Raw genomic sequence first — 27,978 nt, forward strand, 5'->3', positions numbered from 1 at the left:
AACTTGTGAAGTGAATTCCTCATCACAGTTTACAATTAGCATTGTATTGCGGATTGTCCATCTGCAATCTACCTCATGTATGAGAAGGCGGTTACAAAGGATAGGGTGGAGCCCTAGCTAGTCTCCCAGGGAGAACTCATGCCAGTTGATAGAACAAATAAATGACTAGCCAAGGGTATCAATTTGAAAAAAAACTCGGTCACGGCAATTTCGAGAAAATTGTGAAAGAAATTTAACAAAATCCATTTTTCTCTAGAATGTTGCGGAGCTCTGCAATTTCGCCAGATAAGAATCGAGACTCATATTATGTCAGTTGATAATGATCATGAATCTATCCAAGGAATGAATTTTAGAAATTTGTTGGAGGCGTTTTCCAGAAAACCATGAAAACGTAATTTTTTACTCATTAACTGAAATTTTTCGACAATTTCTCATTAATTTTACTGAATTAAATAAAAGACTAAGAAATTGTCAAAGACCACAGATTTATTGATGAATAGTTTAGTTTAGATTTTAGTTTATCAAAGATTGACAATGGTGTAACAACCGTCTTTCTAACTATCAATAAATCTGTGGTTTTTGACAATAATTTCATAGTCTTTTATTTAATATGAATAATTACCACAATATCAACTTCTCAACTACACAAAAAGTGAAAAAAAATTACTAAATTTCTCCTAGTTGTTAAAAACTTCCAAGTCAATTCGTTAATTATTATGAATGAAGTTATCTTGTTCTCCAACATATTCACACAGACCAACACTCAAAATTCATGTTTTTACCTTATTTTTTTGGAAAGCGATATTTTGCATATCTAAAATATATTTAGCCTATACGTTTCACACCTATTCATTTACACATATTTTACACCTCAAAAATTTTCTATAAAATAATGTATTATCATCCATAACTTTGTAGATGGAGTTTTCTCTTAGAACATTTTTCCTATCGAAGTATTTTCAACAAAGTCACGTCATCAACTATCCAAGAGACCAGCCCACATCTCCGCTGGGTACATGAAACGTTAATAATGTAGAAAAACTCGAAAACATTTGAAGTAACTCTATATTCGCCGTCAAACGGTGTCAAGTTACCGAATAAAGATGTGCTGTAACTTCATCATAGCGAGGTTCTAGGTTGTTGGATTTTTTAATAGCATAGACGCAAGGAAAAATTATGCACTTCACCCTAGAAAAGTGGGGTCACTGACCCTTATCGAGTATTGCGCATGCGTGCATCTACCATGAGCGACCAATTTTTTCAGACATTTTTCTCTATTGTTGGGAGATCGAGAGGTGCATACGGTAGGGATCAAATTGCATCCTGCATCCTGAAAAAGGTGAACAAGTATACGTTTTTATACTGGAGTCGGTCAACGGCCTATCTAGATTTTTTTAAGATCCTATTCTGAAGAAGAGGTTTTAGCAGAGGAGGAATAAGCCTCCTGGTCTTGCTATAAGTCATGACACTTGCAGAAGCTCAAGTCCATTAATGCAGAAATTATTATTATCCGTCTAAATTTTCATACGCGATGTTCTTCGTTGTATATGCCTCATTACGCAGTCACTGATTTAGTGACAGGGTGAAATTGCTCACAGATTTCGACTAAAAATTATCAGATTGAAAAATGATAAAGAATCACAACTATATTACGCTTTCAAATATTTAGGTAGCCTACAAGCACTTCATATACAGAGTGAGTCATATGTATGGAAACCCTTCAATAATATCTACTGTTGTAGATATAATAATGTAACTTTCAGGATGAGTTATTGGTCAAATACTCTACCTTTTGACGTACAACTGAAATTCAACCACTCATAAGGGGGTGACTTACGGATTGTAAAACGAATATTTTAAATGCCTAGTAAAATATTGCAAAAGCCTAGGAAATTACAGCAACCCGTTTTCCAATTTCTATCCATCCTGATCTGCACCTTAATAAATAGTTTCCAAAAAGGCTGAGTACTGATGTCAGAGGAAATAGTGAGTGTTGCTCTCTGTTATTTATACAAACTTTCTTCATTCATTTACAACTCTTAAATCAGTCGAAATCAACTCATAATCAAACATTAGTACTTGAATATTTAATTATTATACAGTTAATCATTCTTAGCTATCAGAGTTGTGTAGTCCATCTCTTTTGGTGTCCATCTCCATTGTGTGGTACATCATTTTAAATGTATTTTTAAAACAAGATAGATTACATCAATTAAAATGCTATATGATACTTGAATCCAAAATGGTGACTGATTGAAGTTTTAGTTTTCAAGGAAATGAGGGGTTGTAACTCAAATATTTTAAATGACCTTCTATTTATAAGAATCTGCTATACAAGTGAATCAGTGACTAAATGAATTAAACATGGCAAGTCAAAACAGTTTGAGATAGGCATCTCCTAGTTTGAGATAGGCCTACAGCTTCGGACGCTATTCGTAATTTAATAAACCTAGAAATTGCATCAAATTGTTTAGAATTAATTAAAATTTAAAGGGACAATCAAATCTTGAGAAGCAAGTAGAGTATTATGTTGATTTCCAAGTATTTAAATCGACTTACTTAGTAAATAAAATAGATGTATTTGGTAACCATGTTAAGATGATAAGGGATCATAACTTTAATCATGATAAAATGCATCATCACGTATCTGATAATGTCCAAATTATCTCTGAAGTGTCCAAATTTTAGAAACTCTAGCAGAGAATATATCATCTTCACATGGTTACCAAATACATCATGAAGTCAATTTTATTTGCTAAGTCGATATACTGCTCTGCAGGAATACTAATTATTTGAATTAATCGATATGATACTAGAATACTGTAGTAACGCCAGACAAATCAGTATAGCCTAATAACATGGAGGAAATATACTGGTCATCCTTAATCTATAATACTAATATTACCGCTTATCGTAATGTTAGTACATATTAATAAACGGTATTTCGCACTCATAGAGACTTAGTACCTAATCAAAGTATAATCACGAAAAGGAAATGAAGAGAGGGGATCAAAAGCAAAGTTTGATTAATACCACCACAGTATTTTTTGTCAAAGTCAAACCAAATAGGTTTGTAAGCCAAAATAGTTCGAGCTTGCTTGGAAAATCTATTCAACAATTATTTGCTTTCAATGTTTTATTAATAAATTCGTTTATATTATTTTGTGAAATAAAACAATGTTTCATAGAAAATGCGTTATGTAATATACTATGGATCCAACAATAAACTTATTAAAATAGTTATTCTTTTCTACTATAAATCTTCTCTTGTACCATTCAAATAACTACTAGGCTACACCTTATCATCATCATCATCAAATAATGATGATCTTATTCATATAGCAAGATTTTACAATCTGCATTCAACTTACAGTAAAGTATGTATCGTACTGTACTGAAATGTTTTTAAAAGTTTGTAGGCAAAGAACCAGGATGAAAATGAACTCCAAAATTTCTTAATAATTTATAATCAATTAAAATATTTGACAAATATATTAATAAAAAGGTGGAAATAACTAAAACGAAATAAGGCTAAAATATTTTCATACTGTAACTTATTTTTCTACTAAAAATAGGGAAAACATTTTCTAGTATACCAGCAAGTGATAAGAATGTAGGATTTTGATAACATCGTCGTAGTTGTGAGCATAAAATTATATTGTACATTGCACAATATAATTATTATACTTGGTCAAAAATTGATCAAAATTTTATCAAAGTATAATGTACATACTCGAGAAATTAGAATTGATACAGAATAATCCGATAAAAATAAAATTTACAATAGATTGCCACAACACTTAATAACTAAAACTATCAAAAATAGTTGTTGTTTGAAAGGCAGTTAATTCAAACTCCAAGTATTTTTCACTCACAATCCCACAGTTGAATTTCATTATTTCAAGTCTTTCTAGTCTGTTAATAGTCTTTGGTAATCATTCATTAGAACAATGCTTGACACTATAAAATGTTTGTTCACTTGAAAACACACCACACTTTATTCAATCAATTAATATACAGGAGTGATTACTAGAAACATAAAATAATGTGCATATAATAAAACCACTAAAAATAATTCAAGCCACTAAGTGGTCAATAACTTATAATATCAATTCCTAAAACTATTAATTAATTTCATGGTCAATTTTCAATTCAGTAAAGTTAATTAATTGCTTAATCCCACTGTATTTTTTCAAGCTTCAATAGCTACAAATAATATCAATGGATTTCAGACGAAGTAGTAAAATAATTTGACAGGCAAATATATTTTCAAAAACGGAACGGTACCTAAAAATAGTATTTATGCTTAATCCTAATCCAATGTCCAAAATGCAAAGTTATTTATTTTTTCGGTATTCAATGCTTTTGGATAAGCTAACTCAACAAATAATAATAAAATATTTTAATTTTATAGACGTGTTTGGATGAAATGAATGACTCTTTCCAAATAAAAACAATACCCTATTCAACTTACTGGTAAGAAAAGGTGCTGTAAAGAAAGTATTTAAAAAATATATCACAACTTTAAAGGTTAGTAGATGAATTACATTCATTTAGCAGTATAATTTTACTAAATGATTGTATTGCAATAAAGTTAGTCAATGATATTATTTTTAATAGAGAGGATGCCTGGTAATGACTAGAAAATATTTCTGTATATAACCGTAGAATTACAGCTAAAAAAACTACGCAGACAGAGAACCCTGGTGTTCAATTACTTGATACATTCATTTCTGTAAGGATCCATTGAAGATTTATGTAATTTTATAAGAAAATCAAATATTGTAGGTCATAACCAATCAGAGCTTATTTTGAAACAATAACAACCGAAGCTTGAAAACAGAACATTGACTTTCCCTAGTACATAAAAATACTTAAATTTGTGAAAAACATGTGCAATTTCTAAAACATTTTTTTAACAAATATCCAGACAAAAGCAAAAAGTGAAATTACTAGATAATCAAGTTATTTTTTTTTCAAAAAATACAGTGATATATTTTCTCTATAATTCGACATAGTGTAAACATATTTTAAAACCTTCAAAAAATATCTACAAATCTTCGTCAGAGCCCTTTTCTTAACCACAAACCCCTTGACAAGTAGACACGTAGAATTTGTTTGAATTATTGAAGTCCTATTGTTTGAACATATTATCAAATCATCAAGATAAAAAGGCACCCATGGTTATTGCTTGCCAACAACGTCACAATTATTGAGGTATGATTTTCTATTGGAAAGTTACAATTGAAGGCATGCGCCTTCGGTTTTACAATCAGCTAACATTAATTGGTTCACGATTTTTTGTATTTTTGGATGTTAACCCGTTACCATTTATAAACTATACAACAATAAACTACGAATAGTCAAAAGTGTTAAAATACAATCTTTGAGTGAATAAATTAAATTAGAAAACCATTCAATAGCATCAATGGAGGGCATTCAGCTTTTGAAGCATTCGTCGATTAGATTACATGAATTTTCATCAATCAAGAATTTAAATTTTTACATAGCCAGCTAAATAATTGAAAGGATAATAATCATGCCTAAACAGTTCCATGGTAAGAACTATGAAAATAGAGTTAAGCGAATAGACTTAAAAAATTGCGTTTCTGATGAGTGATTACATTCACATGGTTTGGTTGAGGTTGAATTAAACAAGTTCAATAGAACTGGTAATACTGAGGCATGGTTATTTAAAATATTGGATTTTCAACAATAATTGTTTTGAAAATAAAATAAAAAAATCATTACACAATTTAGCTACAATGGTGAGTAGCCGTTATATCTTTGATAGTTCATGCTTATGTTACTTTTCAACATTTTTTGAATGCTCTTTCGAATACGAAATTTACAATAATTAGAAATCGAATAATAATGGTCTTCTATAGTAAAATTATTTATGAAATGAAAATATTTGAATAACTGTCCAGTTGAGTGTTGGGTAACTGTTTCATTTGGAATAGAGTTATCAATAGTTATAATTTATTAGGTTTCAATAAATTTCTTCACTTTTATCATAAATCAACGAATATTTTTTTCAACATAAATGATTTGTTTTCTTCTTTTTTTGTTAATTTCTGGGTAGACTAATAGTTTTGAAATCACATTATGAGACATTACAATTCCAGCTCAAACCCTTGATTGCAATATTACGATGTTATTTTTCTTGTTTCTGTAGAGAAATTTTACATCTGTCTAATTCATAATGAATTAACTACACGGACAGTGGCTCACAATAATAACAAATATATTATTTTCCTATTTTATAATGTAAACGGAATAATTTTCTTCCCAGTGTCCTATTTATAAATCCATTACATTATTTCGGGCTACTCTTTTAATTTACATTATTTAATAAATCAATGTAATCATCATATAGTTTGAAACTGATTACTTAAACCTAGCCCTTTCTCATGTTAACAAAGGTTACTGGTTCAATTATCTCCAAATAAATATAATGAGGATTGCATAGAATTAATAAGATAAATTAATTATAGAACATGTATAATGCAGTAAACATAAATTTTTAAACCAATAAGTGATGTACTGGTAAAAGAGTTAAGTATGAGCGATCAAGAAGAATTTTATACTGTACTATAAAAAAGCTACATTTCTAATTTACACTATTAAATAAACTTAATTGAATAATTAAATTACCAGCATTGATATTGCTTTTCATTCAACTTTAAAACAAACAAGAAAGAAGCTTAACTTCAAGGAGTGTAAGCTCCATATTGAACGAGTATTGAAAAGCCTACCTATATATTGGAAAATTTTAAAAGAAATGCACATACAAAAAATTTACAATATTGTTTTTGTAAAACCTAATTCACAAAATTAAGTTTCAGGCTACTAATGAGTCCTGGTCTTCAGTTAAAATAAGTTTCTTAGAGTCAGCACTTTTTTTCAAAACACACTCATCTTTGCTTTCCGACATTTCAGCATCACCATTAGTTTCCGCTACTGTTTCTAAACTAATTTTGGAATTGTCAACTGTTTTTCCACTAGTTTCGTTATCACTAGAATTCATATAATTAGTTTTATCATCTTCATTGACTTCCATTCTCTCATCAGTACATTCATGTGCAACACCATTCACTTTCACTTGTTCCGGGTTTTCTTCAGTTTGTTTGTGAAGAGATTCTTCATTAGCTCCGTCATTTTTCGCCTCTTCGCTGCAACTTTCGTCTTTGGTCGATTTTTCATTACAACTTTCATTTGTTGGTACTTGTTGCTCTCCTCCACTGCACACATCATCATCATCATCATCATCGGCAGTTTCATGAGTAACTTCCATGTCTAAATCACAGCCGAAGCTGTTGGACATGACTTCAGACTTCTCGGTGGCATCAGTCTTATCGTTGTCAATCTTTTTTTCTGCTGATGATACACTTTCACATTCCATTTTGCTATCCTCGAATTTAGATTCATCTACTGGCAAATGCTTTTCTTGTGAATTCGATTTGGATTCTTCGTTATTTCCATCATTATCCAATAAATCCATACCATTTTTGTCACCGTTAATTTCAGAAACAACATTTTTCCCTTCCACGACATCTTTTGCGACTACATCTTCATCCTGATTAGAGGTAACTTTTTCAATTTCGTTGACTTCACTAGTCGTACTTTCGGTGACTTCTTCACTTTCTTCATTTTTCTGTTCCCTATTGGCCGGAATACTCCCACTCAAATCGTTCTCTTCGTTCTCCACATGGCCGTTCACTTGTGCATTTCCAACGCCGTTCATATTGTTTGAATCGCTAACATCAAATTCGTTGAGTGTTTCTCCATTTCCATGATTATCCATCACTTTTGGTTCTGTATTCTCTTTACTGGTTTCACAAGACTCTGAATCAACAACGGCTCTTTTCACCTGCTCCTCCTCTTGTGAGGTGGTTTTCAGGCTTCTCCTCCTTTTCAACACAGCGGTCCTGAGTAGAGTTTCTTTGAGAGGCACTTCAGTTTCCTTCAATGAATCGACAGACGCCGGACGTCTGATATATCTTAGCAGTTTCACACTACATTCAGTTATGTTTGCTGATGCTGCAGCTTGGTTCACATCGGAATTGCTCCTAGCTCGGCGAGTTCGCGGACTGCTCCAAACTGATTTCACTGACTCAACGTTGTTGTTCTGCTTCTCCTCAGAACTGGCCGATGATTTGGATGATGGCGGCTCGTTTGATGGAGCATCAGCTACATCAGGCACCTTCTCATCAGATGATGGCAGCTCAACCGGTGAAGCATCAGCAACGTCAGGCATCTTCACATCAGATGATGGCAGCTCGACTGGAGCATCAGCAACATCAGGCATCTTCACATCAGATGATGGCGGCTCAACTGATGGAGCATCAGCACCATCAGGCACCTTCACATCAGATGATGGCGGCTCCACCGGTGGAGCATCAGAAACATCAGGCACCTTCACATCAGATGATGGCGGCTCGACTGATGGAGCATCAGCAACAACAGGCACCTTCACATCGGACAATGGGCTGCTTTTTTCAGGCTTCGGCTTCACTTCGGCGCTAATCATCAACTTTAACCTATCATCAGCTTTATTTTTATCACTCTGTAACAAATCAAACAAAAAAAATGAAATTTGGGTACCATAATAATTTTCAAAGCAATACTTTCCTTGCCTACGGTCGTAGGTACTTATTTCAAATTGCTTACAAATGTTGAATATATATATATTCATATACGTATATTATACGTAGTACCACAGAATACAACATTGGAATACATCGGAATAGAATCTTGGATCCGCCATATTGAATGCAACTTTATTTTTTTAAATAGGAAGGTGGTCATGCGATGGATGATTGCGATACGAAATTTCAAGAAAAAATGAATGGCGAGAACCGCATATCGATATCTCAAACCGTTCAGAAGATATTCACATTATAATTCAATACCACGTATGTATTTCATTTCTGATATGCATGATATTGATTAATAATGTGAATATCTTCTGAACGTTTTGAGATATCAATATGCGGTTCTCGCCATTCATTTTTCTTGAAATTTCGTATCGAAATCATCCATCGCATGACCACCTTCCTATTAAAAAAATAAAGTTGCATTCAATATGGCGGATTCAAGATGGTGGGCCAGATTTTTGAAGTCATAGTGAAGTAGTATTTTCAATTTGAGAGGGATCCCCAATCACACCCACCTTGGAATCACAATCTTTTATGAGATACTAAGCCGTTCTCATAATTTTTTCTCTCCTTTCTGCTTTGAATAGTATTGATTAATAATGTGAATATATTCTGAACAGTTTGAGATATCGATATGCGGTTTTTGCCATTCTTTTTCTCTTGAAATTTCGTATCGAAATCATGTATCGCATGACCATCTTCCTATTAAAAAAAAAAGTTGCATTCAATATAGCGGATCCAAGATGGCGGACCAGATTCTTAAAGTCATAGTAAAGTAGTATTTTCAATTTGAGTAGGATCCCCAATCACTCCCACCGTTAAAAAACCTTTGTGTATGAGATATTGAGCCGTTCTCGAACTTTTCACCCAACCTGTATGTGAATATTCACTTTTTCTATATAGGGCTCCACTACTATTGAAATAAAATAAAAATAGCATCCAGTGCCCTTTTATATATTATTAGTGCATTAAAAAACCAACCCAGTATTTGCAATTGATAATGGCTCACACGAGTTGAAACATGTAATGTACTAATGAAATATTAAATAAAAAAGGGTACTAGATGATCATTTCAACTGTACTTGAAATTTGAAACTCGTATTAAGAGAGTGCAACACCAACCTTAGTACAGCCATGCTTTGTGCAGACATATCCAATGGACTCTTCGAGGCGAATGTTGCCTTCAGCGTGAGTGGGACAATAGGAGTTGATGCAGAAGTTGCAGCGGAACACCTTTCCTTTGCAGCAGACATTGCACTGATGCCAAGGACATAGCCAATAGCCAGCTGTTCGACAAAAAAAGCATTAATCCAAAGTAATTTTCATGTTAACATAATTAAAGCTAAGAACAAACAAGAAAGGTGGGTTGAAAGAAGATTAAACACATCACTACAAATGAGATTTTCTCATAGAAAATGAATATTCATAATTATGTAAATTTATGTTGACATTGACAGTCAGGGCTCAGCTCGAGAGCTCGTTCTTTCAATTAAATTCTTAGAAAACTAAATTTAGTGTTAGGGCCAAGCCACATGAAGCGTTTTTCTGGCGTTTTTGCACTGGTGGCGGACGAACCAGCAGGGCAGGAAACTCTCCAATTATCAGCTGATTGGGATTCAGCGTTGGGAATTAGCTGATAAACGGCCAATCGGAGAGCTTCCTGCTCTGCCAACTCGTCCGCTGCTGGCGCAAAAAACGCCTGAAAAAATGCTTTTGCCCTAACACTGAATTTAGTTTTTCAAGAATTTACTTGAAAGAACGAGCTCTCGAGCTGAGCCTTGGCTGTCAAAGCCAACATAAATTTACATAATTATGAATATGCTGTCAATGCCAACATAAATTCGCATAATTATGAATATACATTTTCTAGGAGATAATTTCATTTGTAGTTCATCTAATCAATGAATGGACTGAAAATTCAAAATTATCTAGTGAAGAACTGCTGCTGAAGGCAGTTGGCTGCTTAACTTTTACAAATAAAGTCTCAAACATTCTCATAGCATCCAAGTAGAGAAACATATAATTTTCAATTTAACAACTTTTTAGTTCAATAAGTTTTAATCTTGAGGCGTTATTATCATTAATTTTCCTTGTCCTCCATTTTCATTGTCATCTATTTTCTTATCGTCCATTCTAGTTATCACTCAAATAAAATTTTACTTGACAAAAGTTTCATACAAATATACAGAATAAACAAATAGACACTAAATATTCTTCAACTTCTTTGAGAATATCATTCGTTTATCGTCCAAAACTTTTGTGCAATTGTAGACGAAAATATTGGATATTATTATGACACATTTTTTATCTACACTTTGAATGAAATATCGCCCAATTTTAATTTGTCATTTCAACTAACAATTCTAATGATAAATTTACACAACTGAATATCCAAGTTACTAATGCATCGTGATTATTATCCAATTTAAAGAAGTCTAGTTTATAAGGATCGCTTATCAGTACTTCAAATTGTTAATACATTTGAGAAGTTAAGGTGTAATCATTAATGCCGAAGTGTTCTTCAAAACATTGATTCAAGTATGAGCTAACTTTATTCTCTGTTATCCAGGCTCTTCGTATTATCACACTTCAATACATCCAATCAATTGGAGCATTTGATGTTACATCTAAGTTACTTCATTGAGACTTTCAGACTTTCAAACAATTAAAAAAAACTGCGACTGTAAACATAAACAATTTTAATTTTATCAGGGATTATTTTCTCCAATGACAGGCTCTATGACTGGTATATCTTCAGGATTGTTTTTATCTCTGACACTTTCAAATCTATCAAAAATCTCAATTAGTGAAAATGCATCATGTTCTGTTGATTTTATCTATAATCTATAATATAATAAAGGAGAGAATCGTCTTACGGCCTACAGGATAGGAAATACATGAATGACCATCATCACTTCTGAACTGATTGACTTGAAATTTACCTGAAGATTCTGAATTTACCAAGGATGGACATAGCCTTATTTTTATTTCTATTAATAGATTAATTCAAATTTAAAAATTGAAATGTATTCAATTTGTGATTAAAAGTTTACGTAGCTATAGAAGCCCAACCAAACAGGGCTTTTTCCAAGTGACTCCACAGCTTAGTTGGTAGCTATCTCGGTTGATGTTTCAAAGGTTACGGGTTCGAGACATCTTAACACCATTTTATTTTTCTTGCTGGTAATTTTCAACTCTTATAAAGATTATCCACGTGATTTCAAACAAAATAATGAATAATTATTATATTTTTTGTGTTTCCTGGACACAAAAGGATTCCATTTTACAACACCATATTTTCCCCAGTACAAAGCACGGGTTAGATGCTAGTTTTTAATAAACCAATAACTTTGAGATTTCGTTCACATTCAAGTAACTTGTTCAACTGTAACATTGTAAGTGCATCCACTCAGCCGCCAAATCTTCCCTCCAAACAATCTGTTTCCATTGTTTTGTTCAGTAATTACTATTGCTATCTAGTTTTTGAGACGAACTATGGAGTTCAGATTTCAATTAAAAATTGGAAGGAACTCTATTTACCTGGATGCTTCTTATTCCTACTGAGGCAATTGAGGTGGTAGGCCTTGGTGCAGTGCTTTCCATCGCACAGCAGCAGTTCGCCACCCTCCTGGCAGATGAAGCAGAAGTCATCGGACAGCTTTGCCGGCTGCTTCGATGATCTGGACCGGCGTCGAGGTTTTTTAAGCTTCTCCAGGACAGAATCTTCTGCACTGATGCCATTACCATTCTGGAATGATGTTCAAAGTAAAAAAATTAATAACAGAATATATTAATTGTTGAAAGCAGTAAATCATTATTTAAATAGTTGGATGAATACTTTTAGTTAGTTACCAGATTATCATTTATTGGATTTCAACATTGTAGAATTTGAGCAGAAATTTACATTTATTCCAATAGCATTTTTTAAATTTTTTGTTTCAGGTTGTGTGTAAGAGGACTTATTATTTGTTGAAGTGTTCCCAGACGGAGTATCCCCAACGGAGAAACAAAAATTTGTTAATAATCATATTTTATTTTGAGATGAATTTCTTTTGATTTGTTATTATAAATTCAATTGAGCTTTTCAATAACGCATATTTCATAAAACTTTCAGCTTCTTCATATAACAGATAGCTCAACTTTGAAATTATGAAAGAAAGATCTTTTGTTATCATTAAGTATCTTTGATATGAAGATAAATGAAATTAATTTAGTATAAGCATAAAATTCATTTAGCCTAAATTATTTGTATTATTTATAATAGTAAATTTTTTCATTTTCTTTCAGACACGACTAGGCCTAGTTTCGGCCTATCATGTCATTATCAAGATTGATAATGGCTAGTAATGGCTGATAACTAATTATCAAGAGGGGAAAAAGGGAACTAGTGATTGTTTTTAATCAACATAATGAAAGACAAGTGATGAATGAAAGTGGTGATTGAGGTGCTGGTGAAATGCTTACCTTGCTAGCCTTGACGCCAATGAATCCACTGCAGTTGGGCGCACCGCACATGCACTGCTTCTTCTCGGTGCCGATCGACTCGAGGTTGTAGTTGAAGACCAGCTCAGTCTCGGCGCTGATGTCGTGCAGCGCAAACAGGCCCACGCGCGTGTCCCCGTTCACCGTCCACTTCTGCGTCTCACAGTTCGGCTGGCACGAGTGGTTCATGAACCTAAATCACAACATCACGAAAATTCAGGCCCAAATTCACACTACCGCTTCTCAAATCGTACGACTCCAGTCGCGAGTACCTGTATTTTGGACCATTGACTTCACTCATTTAAAATTGTGTAATTCAAGGCTTATTTTAATCAAACTTTTTTATTATATGAAATGAGAGACTTTACTACTTTTTCAACAAATTTTAACGTTTCCTCATTTATATTCCGCTATTTCACTTCAAATCCTAACCTCACTTTTTTCGAATAGCTCGTTTGAGACAGTACGTATAATCAATATTTTAGGTCACTATTATGTTATTTTCTGCTGCTTTATTCACCTGCGTGCCCATATTACTTTACATAACCACTTTATTATACATATAGGATACTCATATCTCACGTCTCTTGGCGACCAGCATATCGAGTCGCCAAGAGACCAAGATACTTGCGACTTGATATACTATACGTTCAAAAAGTGACGTTGGGATTTGATGTTAAATAGCGTGAATATGAACGAGAACACGTAGAAATTTGTTGAAAAAGTAGTAAAATTTCTCATTTCATGTCTTAAAAAAATACATTAAAACAAGCCTTTTATTAACACAATTTTGAATAGCTCAAAGTCGAAAGGTCTGAAAAACTCGCGACCCGCGACCGGAGTCGTACGATTTCAGTCGCGGTAGTGTAAGTATACCGTAGATCTAACCACGGCAAGGCGACTCGTCTGAAAACAATTGAAAAAACGCTTCGTATGGCTTGGCCCTTATACTTGATTTGATATATGAGAATTCATACAGAATGTTATGAAAAAGGTGCCCATAAGTCAGGGCGATGTTCCTCACATCAAAAGAAGAAAAACGTTCTAATTAACATAGGTCTGAAAATGCTTGGTTACCAACTTTCACAGGGTGAACGATTTCGTCTGAATTTCAGTTCCCCTGCTGAAACGAAGCCCTACGGGTATTTGTTGGCTGTTAATTAAGATGTACTATTTAGCGTACTTTATGTCAAATAAACTGAAATATTGAATAAAACCGTTTCCAGACCTGTAGCTACAGTAATTTTCGAGATATGTGACGCGAAACTTAGTCCCGAAAAACAAGTTCCTTTAAGGTTTGAAGCAGATTTACTATGTTAAATGTACAATAAACACAATATATTTTTTCACAGAACTTGTAGAAAATTTTATTTTGAAGAGAAAGATGCAAAATAAGTCTATAATAGACAAACGCAACCTTTAAAAAAATAATCCTTAATTACATACAAATTGCATGAAAAGAGAGCTTCATAGATTTTGTCTATTTTTCATGCGTTTTGTATGTAATTATTTCGTCACATATCTCAAAAATTACTGTAGCTACAGGTCTGGAAACGGTTTTATTTAATTTCTCAGTTCATTTGAGATAAATTACGCTAAATAGTACATCTTAATTAACAGCCAACAAATACCGGTAGGGCTTCGTTTCAGCAGGGGAACTGAAATTCAGACGAAATCTTGCTAACTAAGCATTTTCGGACCTATGTTAATTAGATTTTTTCTTCTTCTTTTGATGTGCGGAATCACGCCCTGACTTATGGACTTTTTTCAGAACACTCTATATAGATAATTCTTGATTTCATATAGAGAATATATGTAATTATACAAACCGCATGTTTTTCAAAACGTTCCGTTATCCAATTCTTATTTCAAACCAATAAGTTATTTTATAAGAAAATAGCCTATATATAGAGCATTAAGAACTGAACTATAAACTTTCTCGACATAAAAACAGAGTTATACAGGGATTAAAATACTTTTGAAAATCGAATGAATGTTGAAGATACCTCGCCACGTTGCCCTTTGGTCCGGCATCCAGCATGCGATCTTTGTCGATTGTTAGGAAGTAGTAGTTGTTTTCATTAGCTTCATGCATTTTCTGTAGCCGTCGTTGATACTCCAGTTCATTAATCATTTCGCCGACATATTCTATTACAAATTCACCTGTAAAAGCAGCAACAGAATAATTAAATAATGTCACTACTTACAGTAGAATGAATAACAAACAATTTCAAACTAAAATTAGGTTTAAAAAATGTCCATTCCACCTCTCAAAATAATTACAACAAACGATAGACGATATACAATGGCAGAATAAGGTTTAGTAACTTCATATCGTATCCGTTTGAGACAACAAATAATATGTTTCAACTTCAATGTCTAGTTCAATTGCAATAGTAACATGGTAACATTGATACAATAAAACTCAAATTGACCAAAAGTACAATACTACAGTCTGAGCTGTTATTACTAACTACAAATTTAGATCTATTTTGAAATAGACATAGAATTTGAATATTGTAAAGCTTCACGAAATAATATGGAATGATTGACATTTCAGAATTTGGACAGCGAAACTTATGGACTTTTTGTTAGAAACTGACCTTTTTTCAAATCGACAAGTGTTTTGAGGCCCCAGCCTCGACCATCAGTTCGATAAGGCATCAGAGGTGGATATTCTCTTTTTTCAAATTGCTGATTTTTGCACCTTTCACCGGCTGGACAGATTAGCGGATTACATTCGATCATCAAGATCCTGGAAAAAAATAGTTAATTTATTAACTGAACACTGTTACCAGAGATGTTGAAGAATAAGTAAAGAAAAACTATTTATTGATCTATTCATGAATATAGTATGAACAGTTGGAACAAATCATTTTCCCAGATTAAATATTCATACATTATCAAAAAACGTTCAGGAATAAAATACATGATCAGAGGTAAATTCTACAGTCGGGACGCTACAAGAAGCGACAAAGATTTGTGTAGTCGACAAGGTAGAACTCCTAGGATAGGTATAGTTGGATTCCTACACAAGTGACCGGTGCAGTGAGAATATAATTTCCATAAGTTCAAAATGGACATTTCATACTGGTTGGGCCGTTTTCAGTGGCAACAGTTCAATCAGAGCTCATGGAAATAATATTTTCAAAACGATATTGCTTGTGAACTGAATGAATAAATCAATTACATATTAGAAACTAGCAGGTAACCCGTGCTCCGCAAGGGTCTATTTAAAAACTTGACAAACTGAAAACTTGACGTAATGAGATCTTTAAGAATTGAAAATAGGCCTATCCTCAGTTAATTAAGAATCTATGATGCAAAATTTCAAGTTGATCATTAAGAAGATTTGAAACGTATTATTGATTGAATTCTTGATTGGTTGTAACATACGAAGTCTCAAGTCCTAAGAACTGGAAAACAAGTGTAGTTCTAGTTAATAACTGGAGCTATTTCATACCGATTCAAGCAGTCAGTGTCGAGGCCGCATGGGTTGGCACTGTTCGGGTCACACTCGCAGGGCGTCAGACTGGAGATGTTGGCCTCCATGGCTCGCACCTGCCCCACTGGCTTGTTCGTCTTGATTCTTATGTACGAAGGCGGTTTCTGCAATACAAATACACTCATCTCATTATCAACCAATCAACACTATCTTCTTCAAATTTACATTAAACTTTGCAATGAGTACAACCATTAGAAAGGTGTGGTACTAAGTTTTTTATACAGGCTAAAGCGAATGGAAATAGTCTATTGAAAACAAGTACTTTCACGTTATTGGCCAGTTACACACACATCGATTTTTTTCGATTAAAGAAAACTTGGCAACCACATGAACACATCATCGGTTTGCCAAGTTATGTTTAATCTAATAGAATTCATATGGAGGGCAACACAAATCGTAAGTCCAAAAATCGATGTGTGAGTTACTAGACTTGGAACCGGTTTCCGAGCTCGGGATTTAGTCAAGTTCAAGACTTTAAACAGCTGGAGTCAGAAAATTGGCTTTCCGAAACGGAGCGTAGTCGCAGTAAAAGGACTAACGATATTTAAATTAAATTTCGAAAAACTAGAAAATTGAACACAAAATAAAATAGAAAAGAGAAAATAGTGTAAAGTTTAAACTATTTTCAATTATTTAGAAATGCTTCATTTCGTCAAGGAAAAACGTTTCCAATATTATAGAAATGAGAAAATAAAGATGCGACTACGCCCCGTTTCCGAAAGTCTATTTTCTGACTCCAGCTGTTCAAAGTCTAGAACTTAGCTAAATCCCGAGCTCGGAAACCGGCCCTTAGATTCACAATTTTTCAGTTAGCCAGCTAAATCGAGCTATCTCAGGATAATTTTCAGGATATTTTGCAAAATATCTAAATAATTACTGCAGTTATACCTCTTATTAGATTTATTGAATTTATCAATGTATAAAAGCCAAAAATTATTACGAATTAGGGAGACTAAATGAATTTTTTATGTAACAACTTTTAGAATTACCAATACTCACTCTTTTCACAGACAACCTTTATGAATATGTAAGAGTTGGATTATCACTACTCAGTAGAAGAGTGATCATGCAATAATTAATTTCATTTCATTTAATATCAGATATTTCATTCGTTAATGTAAAAAATGAAAGTGAATAGTATGGAGGTATGGAGTTGTGACTAACCATTCCAGAGCGATGTGTGGCCTCGCGACTGGCTTTTTCATTTTTGATTCGCGTGTAAGCTTCCGTAGCCTCCTCCACTGCTCGCAGGAACATCTGGTCAGTCGCTTTGCGTTTGGAAGTGCAACGGCCACCCGAGTCCTGAAACAATGAAATTATTGTAACCAAACAGACTAAAATTATAATGAAAATTCATCTGGATTGTAAATTAATAGAAGTAATCAATGGATAACGTAACAATAGTTGATAGGAAATTCACTATAATCAATTTCAACACCAATTCTCTAAGTGCTTACAAGAATTCTGAAACCTTCCATATTCGCAATTTTGAAAGTCTTTGATAGCTCCAAAAGTATTCTAGTTAGTATATGACTCAATAATTCAACTGAGGGTTGAACCAAGGTAATTACAATAATTTTTATCTTGGTTCTAACAACAGTTTTTGAATGTCATTCAGGTTTCTTATGAGCATTGCGAGGTTTTAATGAGTAATATAACATACCGGTACCGCATATGAAACCTTCAATCATAAATTGGTAGAAATATTTTGGAAGATATCAAGATTTCTTGTTGTCATAACAAATGAAATTGTTTTAATAATCATAATATGTGGTACCAAGTATTTTATAGGTCTATAATTCATTAATATATTATATAATTTCAATCGTAGATTGGTAAAAATATTTTGCAAGTCATCCATTGAGACTTCAAGTGAATGAATAGTAATATTTTGGAAGATATCAAGATTTCTTGTTGTCATAACAAATTTATGAAATTGTTTTAATAATCATAAGATGTAGTATCAAGTAATTATAGCAGTATCAAGTATTTTAAAGGCCTATAATTCATTAATATATTACATGAATTGAAAAATGTTCTCACCCCTTCTTGATAAAGGAAAACTCGACCTCTATTGACCCAGTAGAAGTCATGTGAACCGAAGAACTTGACAGCGAACTCTCCTCTGGCATGAGCAAGATTCCGAATGTTGGGAGGAATCAGATGTGGAAACATAACCTGAGCGGGCCACCATCTGAAAATACATGGGTAATTGATATAATTAATAATGAATATTGCAATAATGACAAATAATCTATAAAATGGGATTATTCCCAATTATTGATGTGATGTAATGAATGTTGAATAAATAAGAAATACTATTTTAATTGGAGAGAATAAAAAAAATCAATATAATACTGAATTACAAGGCGATAACACGCCAATAACTCAGATAACAAGCTATACCTGAATACAAGATTTAAAGATGCCATCCCTACTCAACTGCTCAAGGAGAGTGTGCATGAGCTACTAATCCCGCTCCTGTATGTGATAAACCTCAGCATTTCATCTGGGAAATTTTCAGAACCATTCAAAATTGCAAAGGTGATTCCCATCTTTAAATCTTCACTAAAATTACTTCATTACAAGTGCTTAGCAAGTTCTAAAATCATCAAAAATAGAAGTCACTGATAAGTTACTTAAATATCGGGGGACGAGCTTCGCTCGGAGTAAAAAAGCATGAAATAATTATAATATATGATTTATAGTTCATACAGAAATGTTCTATCTAATCAGAGTGAATTGAGATCAATTCCCAGAGGAATGCAAAAATTTCTCTCACAAAGGCCCGGTTGCACAAAAGCCGGTTAAATTTTAAACCTGATTAATTTCACGTGAACCAAATCAGAGAAGACCATTTGAAAAAGATCGCTTCTCTGATTGGTTCTACTGGAATTAATCAGGAGTAAAATTTAACCGGCTTTTGTGCAACCGGCACTAAGTACCTGATTGAATGATTACAAAAGTTCAACAGCTGAGTGATAATTTTATCTCAGTCCCACACATATGCACTCGCTCACTCAATTCAATCATCAACAGACGACGAAATTATCATCTGTTCTTCCAAGGATGAATTATCCTTTTCATGTCCTTCAGCGAGTTTTCCCAGGAATGAGACCAAGTGCAATCGATTTTTTATATCATAATTCTACTATGTTCCAAATTTCGTAAAAATCGTTAGAGCCGTTTTCGAGATCCGTTGGACATACATAACCAGATAACCATATACAGAAATAATTGCTCGCTTAATATAATAGGATAGCGATTATAGAGGTAACAGATTGTAACCTGTAACACAATCATTATTTCTCTTTCACCCAATATTTAGCAAGAATAATCATCTAACAGATAAACTAAAGAACTTTCAAATTATGTCCTGTTGAAAGAGAGAGAGAGAGAGAGAGATTAGATTTCTTTATTTATGTATGTTACAATAAGAGAGAGTGAGAGAGAGAGAGAGGTAATCTATACAACCTTGATATAAATTGACTTTTAAAATAATTCTGACAAAAACTAATAAAAATATGAGTCCAATTATGAAATTGTGAATTGACCAATAAATGATAGGTGAAATAGAGCAGGTAGTTTGAACATCGACCAGACGATTGACAGGATTGGAAGTAAGCTGCGAGATCAACAGATGCAGCGGGTCGCCATGAGCCAGCGGTACACCATTCGCCGAGAGCTCAATCACTGGAATGATTACATTTTTCAAGATTCCAGCTTTCAATTCATCAAGTGGTTCTTCAAAGCAAGAAATGATTGATCCGACTCAATAAGTACTCATTCAACGGAACAGACTCTGCTCATTGTGCAATAGGAAGGAGGAGGAGGATGTCACGCATTTCATTGGAAAATGTCCCATACTTGTCGAGTTCAGATGGCAACACTTTGGCAGAGCAGCATTGTCACGGGAAGATCTGAAGAACTACCTAAACGGAGATGACTGGCTAAAGATAGGTGCATACTGTGTTGGTGCATGGAAATACAGACACTACTTGATTTCAGAGTTCAATGGATAGTGCGTTGTGAACTGTTGAATGAACACTAAGGGAAAAGTATTTTAATAACAAGAATGTGTAATTCTGTATGGAGTCTACTCATGACAAACCTCACCCTGACGGTCGTTGACCAAGGGTTTAATGCTTTTTATAATTAAAATTATGTTCTTGTATAATATTATCTAGGAAACAATGTTAAAATAAAAGCAATTATTCATATTCATTCATTCATTCATAGGTGAAATAGAAACTCATGTTGTATGACTGACCGGTAGATGCCCAGCTTGACCCAGACGATTTCGCCGTAGAGCGGGAAGCGACCTGTTTCGCAGTCCTCGCAGATGTAACCCCCTTCGGGCGGCGAGATCTTCAGGCAGTCGGCGTGGAACGAGGTCGGGCACATGTCGCAGCAGATCAACGACCCACCTGCACCGCACCATTCATTTGTCATCAACAACACTCTTACACAAAATTATAAAGAAAATATTAAGGTTTCAGGTTAGATTCAGCATTTTTGTTTGGATTTGAAAGGTCTGGTTAGGTTACCAATTTCAATCCTAAAGAAAATTACAAATGAAGAATGTCAACTTGACTCATGAACATGTTGAAAAATGAATAAATGACAATGAGAATAAAACGTGAATCAAATAAACGAAATAATAAATGTGCATTTTGTGTTAAACACCACCTACATAGCCAGTTGAAATGAAACTTCTCTTCAGAAATACATCAGTTTACAAAAGTAAAACTGTGTTATTAAAATAGAATACAAGGGAGAATTTTTCAATATAGGGCAGTCATGTCATTATTGAAGTTATCCTCTTCCAAGGAATAAATGCAGAAATTAATTCATTATACAATAAATGAATGAGAACATAAAACATCAAAAGAATAAAGTTCACTTACTATTAAGAATAACTAAACTGGGTTACTAGAGCAAGAAAATTGATTTCAAATGAGATACAATCATAGCCACCTCTAATACAGGTGGCTATGAAGCAATGCAATATTCTTAGTAATGAAATTGCTTTATCATTAGGTAACAATTTATTCGTGGAGTCATATACAATAAATCTACTTTATTTGCAGGAAAACTGCAGAAAAAAATTGCATGGCACACCGTACCCCTTCCTACAGTAGAGCTGAAAACATTTTTGCTTTCTGAAATGGAGATTCGGTTTCTAATGTTGGAGCTACCTAAAGCTCAACTGGAGGAGGAATCAGTATAGTGCATTGAAGGATCAATAGTCTTAACAACTGATATTTCAAGTTGAAATAGTTCGGAATATTGAAAATATAATCGGCATATAAGTAATCGAAAATTTCAAATTGGATGAAGTTTTTCATGTTATTGAAACATAGTCCTGATTCCATTTTACTACCAATCAGTAACTATCAAGACTAAAAAAATCATACACTAATATCAATTTCAATTTTCCGCTCAGTCTTTATACTTGATACCATTCTAAAAGTATATTTTCATATCTGACGTATGGCATCTAATAGAACGCAATTTGCACAACTGATTGTTGAGAGGATAAAGTATCAATTATCAAATAGAATCAGTCACACAGACTTACCTGAGGCACATATGAAGCACCAGGCAGCATTAACATGCTGCAATCCCTTCTTATGTTTCTTGTAATGCTGAGGACAAATTATTTGTCTGGCAGCAATTATTTCAGTACCAGCTGGTAAACAATGGTTTCCTGCAAAAATGCAATATGACATTGAACATAATTTTCAAGACAGCGAAGATTACCTCAGTGTGATGTTCAACACTATTTATCTTTCACAAAGATAAGATCAACTATTATAAATTCTATTTTGAAATCTATAGCACGAGAATTCACGCATATTGAAATTCAATGAAAGAATTCACGCAGTATTGGCTGTTGTGTTTGAGTTTCTCTATCTATCTACAATTGTGGTCTCCTAGCCTTGTGTCCTTGAAATGGCAAATAGGCAAGGCAGGATTCGCGGAGTGATATCCATGTCTTTGCAAAAGCATTGGGCACGACCGCCCCTATAAATGAAGGATGCTCCCTACAGAGCCCTGTAGACGAAGGAAGCTCCCTAAAAAGCTAATAAGCCACTAAAATTACCAGAAAACTTTTTCAGCGCGATAGATGCAAGCGTATGTTTAACGCTCTGGAGAATTTCAGCCAAAAGACCTTGTTCCATGATCCTTTTTTCAAATAAATTTAATTAATTTTCTATATTTCATACGCAATGTATACACGATTATCAAAATCAAGAATTTTCCTCGATCAGTAACTTTTTCATGTCATGAAAATTTAAAGTTGTAAATTTCTCGATTAAAGTACCTCGTTTACAAGAGATAGTTGACCAATATGCAATTTAATTGACACAATTGGCATCCTTCAAAAATTATCATGATATTACCAAAGTTTCATCAAATTGTGATTGTTAGTTTAAGAGTGTGTTGGAAAATGGAAAGGGAACACTATTCCATTCTGATTCTTATTAGATTCTTATTAAATTCTATTTATCCTCTGAATGAGTACATTACATTAGAATGATTTACATTAGAAATTCAAAGGGTGCATAATTATTAGTTTTATAGGATCAAGTTATTGGAACAATACTAAAAAGATGGTCGCTGACTTTGAACGGGTATGAACTCTAGTGGACCTCCATCGACAGGCAAAGCTAAAGGTCCCGGGGACTGTACCTTGATGTTTATTGATTTTATTCTTTATTGATCCATACAATAAGAACATAATAAAAAATGATAGGGATAGAAAAATAAAGTCATCTTGTGCTATTCCTCTCCCAAATTTAGATAAGGTTACACATAGTCCGAAATAGGTTAAGACTTGTAGTTGTTCACTTCACAAAATTTTCAGTTCTTAATTATTTTCACAAAGTATATTTTTAAATTTAGATAATTCAAAACCAAACATAGAAGAAAAATATCACATTATTATCACTAAAATAAGAAATATTCACATATTGGAGAAACAATTTTAAAGGACCAAAAAAAACGTAATTCTAAAAGCACAGCAGTCATTATTTTTGTTGTCAATGAATAACTTTTTAAATACTTTCAAAGTAAGTCTAAAAAGTCTATAAATTAATATTAGACTCTTTTATCAGTATTGAATAATAAAGTTGTGTAATGTATATTATTTGAAGTGCACTGACCATAATGATAAGAGGTGGGACACCTGAGGCACTTGACAAGTCGGTCGTTGGCAAATCGCTCCTTCATGACACTGGGGTTGTCCGAGATGCAGGTGTGACACGCGTGTTGAGGACACGCGAACGGCGGCATGTCCCCCCTGTCCTCGCCCCCCCGTCGACCACTGCCCCCGCCTCCGCCACCACTCCGCAGCCAGTTCACCTGTGGCCACGCCTTCAAACACTCCAAGTGGTACACCCTGCCGCACTGTGCTGTAACGTCAAACAACATTATTTATTTCTTCATCTATTTTTTATCCGTTTATCTATAGAGACAACAGGTAACTCCATTTTAAAATACACCTCTTCACAAATACACCATACAACTTAATATAAAAGTAGAGTATTAAAATGTATTACAATCAAAACACTCCTGATTAATATTGCTTTAGATTTGGAAGCTATAATCTGAGGAATAAATTTATTTTGGCTAACCATTCTCAAGAAAAATCGAATACTAATATTACAATTCATAGTACTGTGTACATGGAGCTTTTATTTAAAATCACTATTCACTATGATCTCAACTAGTTTTCATTGATTATAGATAGTATAGTATGATAATTCAGTGATAGTTCAATGCAGGCGGCGCATCGAAAGTCGGCACTATCCACTTGCATTGATCTATCACTGAATTATCACACTATTCACTATATTTTATGTAAAAATAATCAAGATAATCAAGTTGTTAGTAGGACTCCTGTTGGCATAAACCTATTGTAGGAATAAGAACGATTAAACTGGAAATACCAATAGCATAAACTAAAATAATATGGACTGGGAAATGTACTAACCAACATGACACCGCTGCCGACTGGAGTGGCCGTTGATCTCGTCGCGGCCGCAGACGAAGCAGGGCTGGAGACGACCCTCGGTGCAGGCGGCGCATCGAAAGTCGGCACTCTGGCTGTCGGCCTCCTCGCTGCTGTCGCTCGACTCCTTCGCCGCACCCTTCTTCTTCTTCTTATCCACCGCCCCTTCGTCTTCCTTCTTCCTATCATTCAAGTCCTCCGAGTCTTCACTCTCCGCTTTCACCAACTTATTCACCGCTTTCCTACTCCCACCAGCGGACTGCTCCGAATACTCATCCTCTTTTTTTACAGTGGTTGTTGCATCCTCCGAGTTCTCAGTCTCTTTCTTCACAATCGACCTCCTCCTCCTCCCATCAATCTTCCCCTTCACTTCGTTCGCCGTATCTTCCTTCACTTCCGAATCCACGCTTTTCGATCTCAACTTCCTCTTTCCATCGATGCTTCCCTTCATTTCATTCGCCGAATCTTCCTTCACTTCCAAATCTACGCTTTCCTCTTTCAACTTTATTTTTCCATTCACTTCTTTCGACGAATCTTCCTTCATTTCCGAATCCACACTTTCCGTTCTCGACTTCCTTCTTCCATCAATTTTACCTTTCACTTTGTTGGCCGTATCTTCCTTCACTTCCGAATCCACACTTTCCGTTCTCGACTTCCTCCTCCCATCAATTTTTCCCTTCACTTCATTCGCCGAATCTTCCTTAACTTCCGAATCCTTGCTATCCGCTCTCAACTTCCTTTTACCATCAATTTTCTCCTTCACTTCGTTCACCGAATCTCCCTCCACCTCCGAATCTACGCTTTCCTCTCGCAAATTCCTTTTTCCTTTCACTTCTTTCGACGAATCTTCCTTCATTTCCGAATCTACACTTTCCGTTCTCGACTTCCTTCTTTCATCAATTTTCTTCTTTTTCTCTTCATTCAACCCAGTTTCCTCCAAATCCTCACTCTCTGTATTCAACAACGACTTATTTCTTCTCTTATCAATTTTATCCTCACTCCCAGTTGTCTCCTTCACATCCTCACTTTCGTTAAGAACCAAAGACTTTTTGCTGTCATCAACATTCTCTTCAGTCGTCGACGACTCCTCCAAATCTTCACTTTCAGTTGTGACTGATTTGTTAGTGGCATCATCATCGTTGGTGGGTGTTGACACGATGGACTTCCTGCGACCTCGGCTGTCGACCTTCTTCTTGCGGCTTTGCAGGGCGGGGCTGCTTGCCGCGTTCACCGACTGGAAGATCTCGTTGATTCGCGCGCTGAAGTCGCGTGGGTTGGCGGCACATTCGAGGTGGTAGGTGCCGTAGCAGGGCCCCTTGCAGCGGAACGTGTTGCCCGGCTTCTCGCACACCTGGCACACTTTGCCCTGGAATGCGCCGTTGAAAATGCTCACTTTCGTTCTGGCCTTGGGTGGTGGCTGCGTTAGCGGGCTTTCGCTCATCTCAGAAGTGGACGTTTTCTCGTCGGTGTCTTCCGGATCCCACGTCACCGATTCTTCCTCCTCGTCATCTTCCTTGTCCTTGCAGTTCACTTTTATACGACACCTGTGAAAAATGAAATAATGTATATTTGAGTCAATTATAATTAATAATTTACGAACAAACAAATCAATAAATTGTACATAATATTTAAAATACAATATAACATTTACTACAGATTTAAAGAGAAAAATATCGTTCTTGATTTCAAGATATCACGATCTAGAGAAGTGCAAACCCCAAATAATATTCATCATCTGTATTAGAAAAAATGCAAAAAACTACAATAAACTTAATTTTTAACTTTGAATTTTATTGTGGTATTTTGAATTTTATATTTTTAATGTATATTATATACATTATAATATATAACAGTCAAATTCAAAGTTGAAAAATAGGTTTATTGTAGTATTTTGAATTTTTTCAAATACAGATCAGATGATGAATATTATTTGGGGTTTGCACTTCCCTAGATCGTGATATCTTGAAATCAAGAACGATATTTTTTTCTTTAAATCTGTAGTAAATGTTATATTGTATTTTAAATATTATGTAGGCCTACAATTTATTGATTTGTTTGTTCGTATATTGATGGAAATAAAATTTATTTATTATTATTAATTTATTAATGTCATCAAGATTTGAGGAAAGTTCATTGAGCTTCTGAAAGTGGAAAAGAGAGTACGTTTTTGTACAGTATTTCATTTGGTGCTCTACTCTTACTAAAACCCGGTTTCTAGTACACTTATTAAACATAATGAACCATTTAATCTAGAGGTTTAATGGTACATTAGATTAATACATGTCCTAGGAACTGGGCCTTACAGTTCAGTGCCCTTCACCACAGAAGCAGGTCAGTCCATAGCACTGGTTCAAATTAGTCAACAGTTAATCCTTTAGTTGACAGTATATTTTGAGACTGAAAATTATCAATTAGTAACAAACTATTAAAAAAAGTTTTCTTAAGCTGCGTACACATATTCGCGCTTCCAACCAGCACCGAGCACGCTCCTCCCTCGTACCGCCCTCGTACCACCATCGAACCACAGTCGCTCCGCCCACGCACCCATCATGAACGTTACGGAAGATGTTAGATCTTCTCGCGTTCCCCGGTCGAACCACTCTTGCTCGCCGGTCTATCATCAATCGCTCTGCTTGAATGACGTTCGGTTGCGGAGCAGAGCGAAAGTCTGTACGCACCTTTATAGCTTGATGAGATTATAAACTGACTTGACGAAAGTTCGACCCACACATCTATGAAATTTCACTATTTCCAAATCTATTTAATATCCGTACAAACAGTACAAATTGTACAGCTCAGTATATTGCATAACTTTCAAAAATCCGAACATTGTCGGAAATTGCAAGTCCACATTTTGTCATTGAGCAATAAAACAGGATGTTCATGAAAAATGTCTTACTTGGATTTTTGAGAGTCATGGAGTTCTTTCCACATCCTTTCCAAATGTATTTCAATTTCTTTAGTTCCCATGTCTGGATTTTGGCTCGATACTTTATTGAACTGCTTACTACTGAACTTATTGAATTCGGCGCCCAATTTTGTTTTCTTATTTTTGGCTTTACTCGGCTGATCTGAAGATGGTGGAAGAGTGGGAGCTGGCACAGTGGGAGACCTGAATTTTTTCTTAGCTTGTCCTCCCTGAAAAATTTAATTTTAAAACGATATTATTAAAAATATTTATAACAAGAGCATTATTTCTCATATTAATGCAGTGACAAAAGTTTGATTTCTTGAGAATTGTTATTGTCATCTAATTTCAATTAATTCTTAGATAAGTGTTATTTCGGACTATGTGTATCTTTATCTAAATTTGG

At 34.4% G+C, this 27,978-nt stretch overlaps 1 protein-coding gene across 1 annotated transcript in view; it reads right to left on the reverse strand.

Annotated features, from left to right (window-relative positions):
* Positions 1–3,450: 3,450 nt before the first annotated feature.
* LOC111061157 (histone-lysine N-methyltransferase NSD2) overlaps positions 3,451–27,978 on the reverse strand; it is a 33,633-nt gene continuing 9,105 nt past the window's right edge. The window contains exons 8-21 of the mRNA XM_039439571.1: positions 27,564–27,802; positions 24,647–26,208; positions 23,817–24,065; positions 22,229–22,357; positions 20,918–21,074; positions 18,691–18,841; positions 17,812–17,949; positions 16,606–16,751; positions 15,746–15,897; positions 15,149–15,305; positions 13,125–13,335; positions 12,201–12,408; positions 9,783–9,946; positions 3,451–8,569 (exon numbers count right to left, since the gene is read on the reverse strand). Of these exons, the coding sequence (XP_039295505.1) occupies positions 6,845–8,569; positions 9,783–9,946; positions 12,201–12,408; positions 13,125–13,335; positions 15,149–15,305; positions 15,746–15,897; positions 16,606–16,751; positions 17,812–17,949; positions 18,691–18,841; positions 20,918–21,074; positions 22,229–22,357; positions 23,817–24,065; positions 24,647–26,208; positions 27,564–27,802 (5,388 nt within the window). The 3' untranslated portion in view covers positions 3,451–6,844. The remainder of the gene's footprint in view (positions 8,570–9,782; positions 9,947–12,200; positions 12,409–13,124; positions 13,336–15,148; positions 15,306–15,745; positions 15,898–16,605; positions 16,752–17,811; positions 17,950–18,690; positions 18,842–20,917; positions 21,075–22,228; positions 22,358–23,816; positions 24,066–24,646; positions 26,209–27,563; positions 27,803–27,978) is intronic.

This window comes from Nilaparvata lugens, chromosome 1 (genome assembly GCF_014356525.2).
Source record: "Nilaparvata lugens isolate BPH chromosome 1, ASM1435652v1, whole genome shotgun sequence".
Classification (NCBI taxonomy): Eukaryota; Metazoa; Arthropoda; class Insecta; order Hemiptera; family Delphacidae; genus Nilaparvata; species Nilaparvata lugens.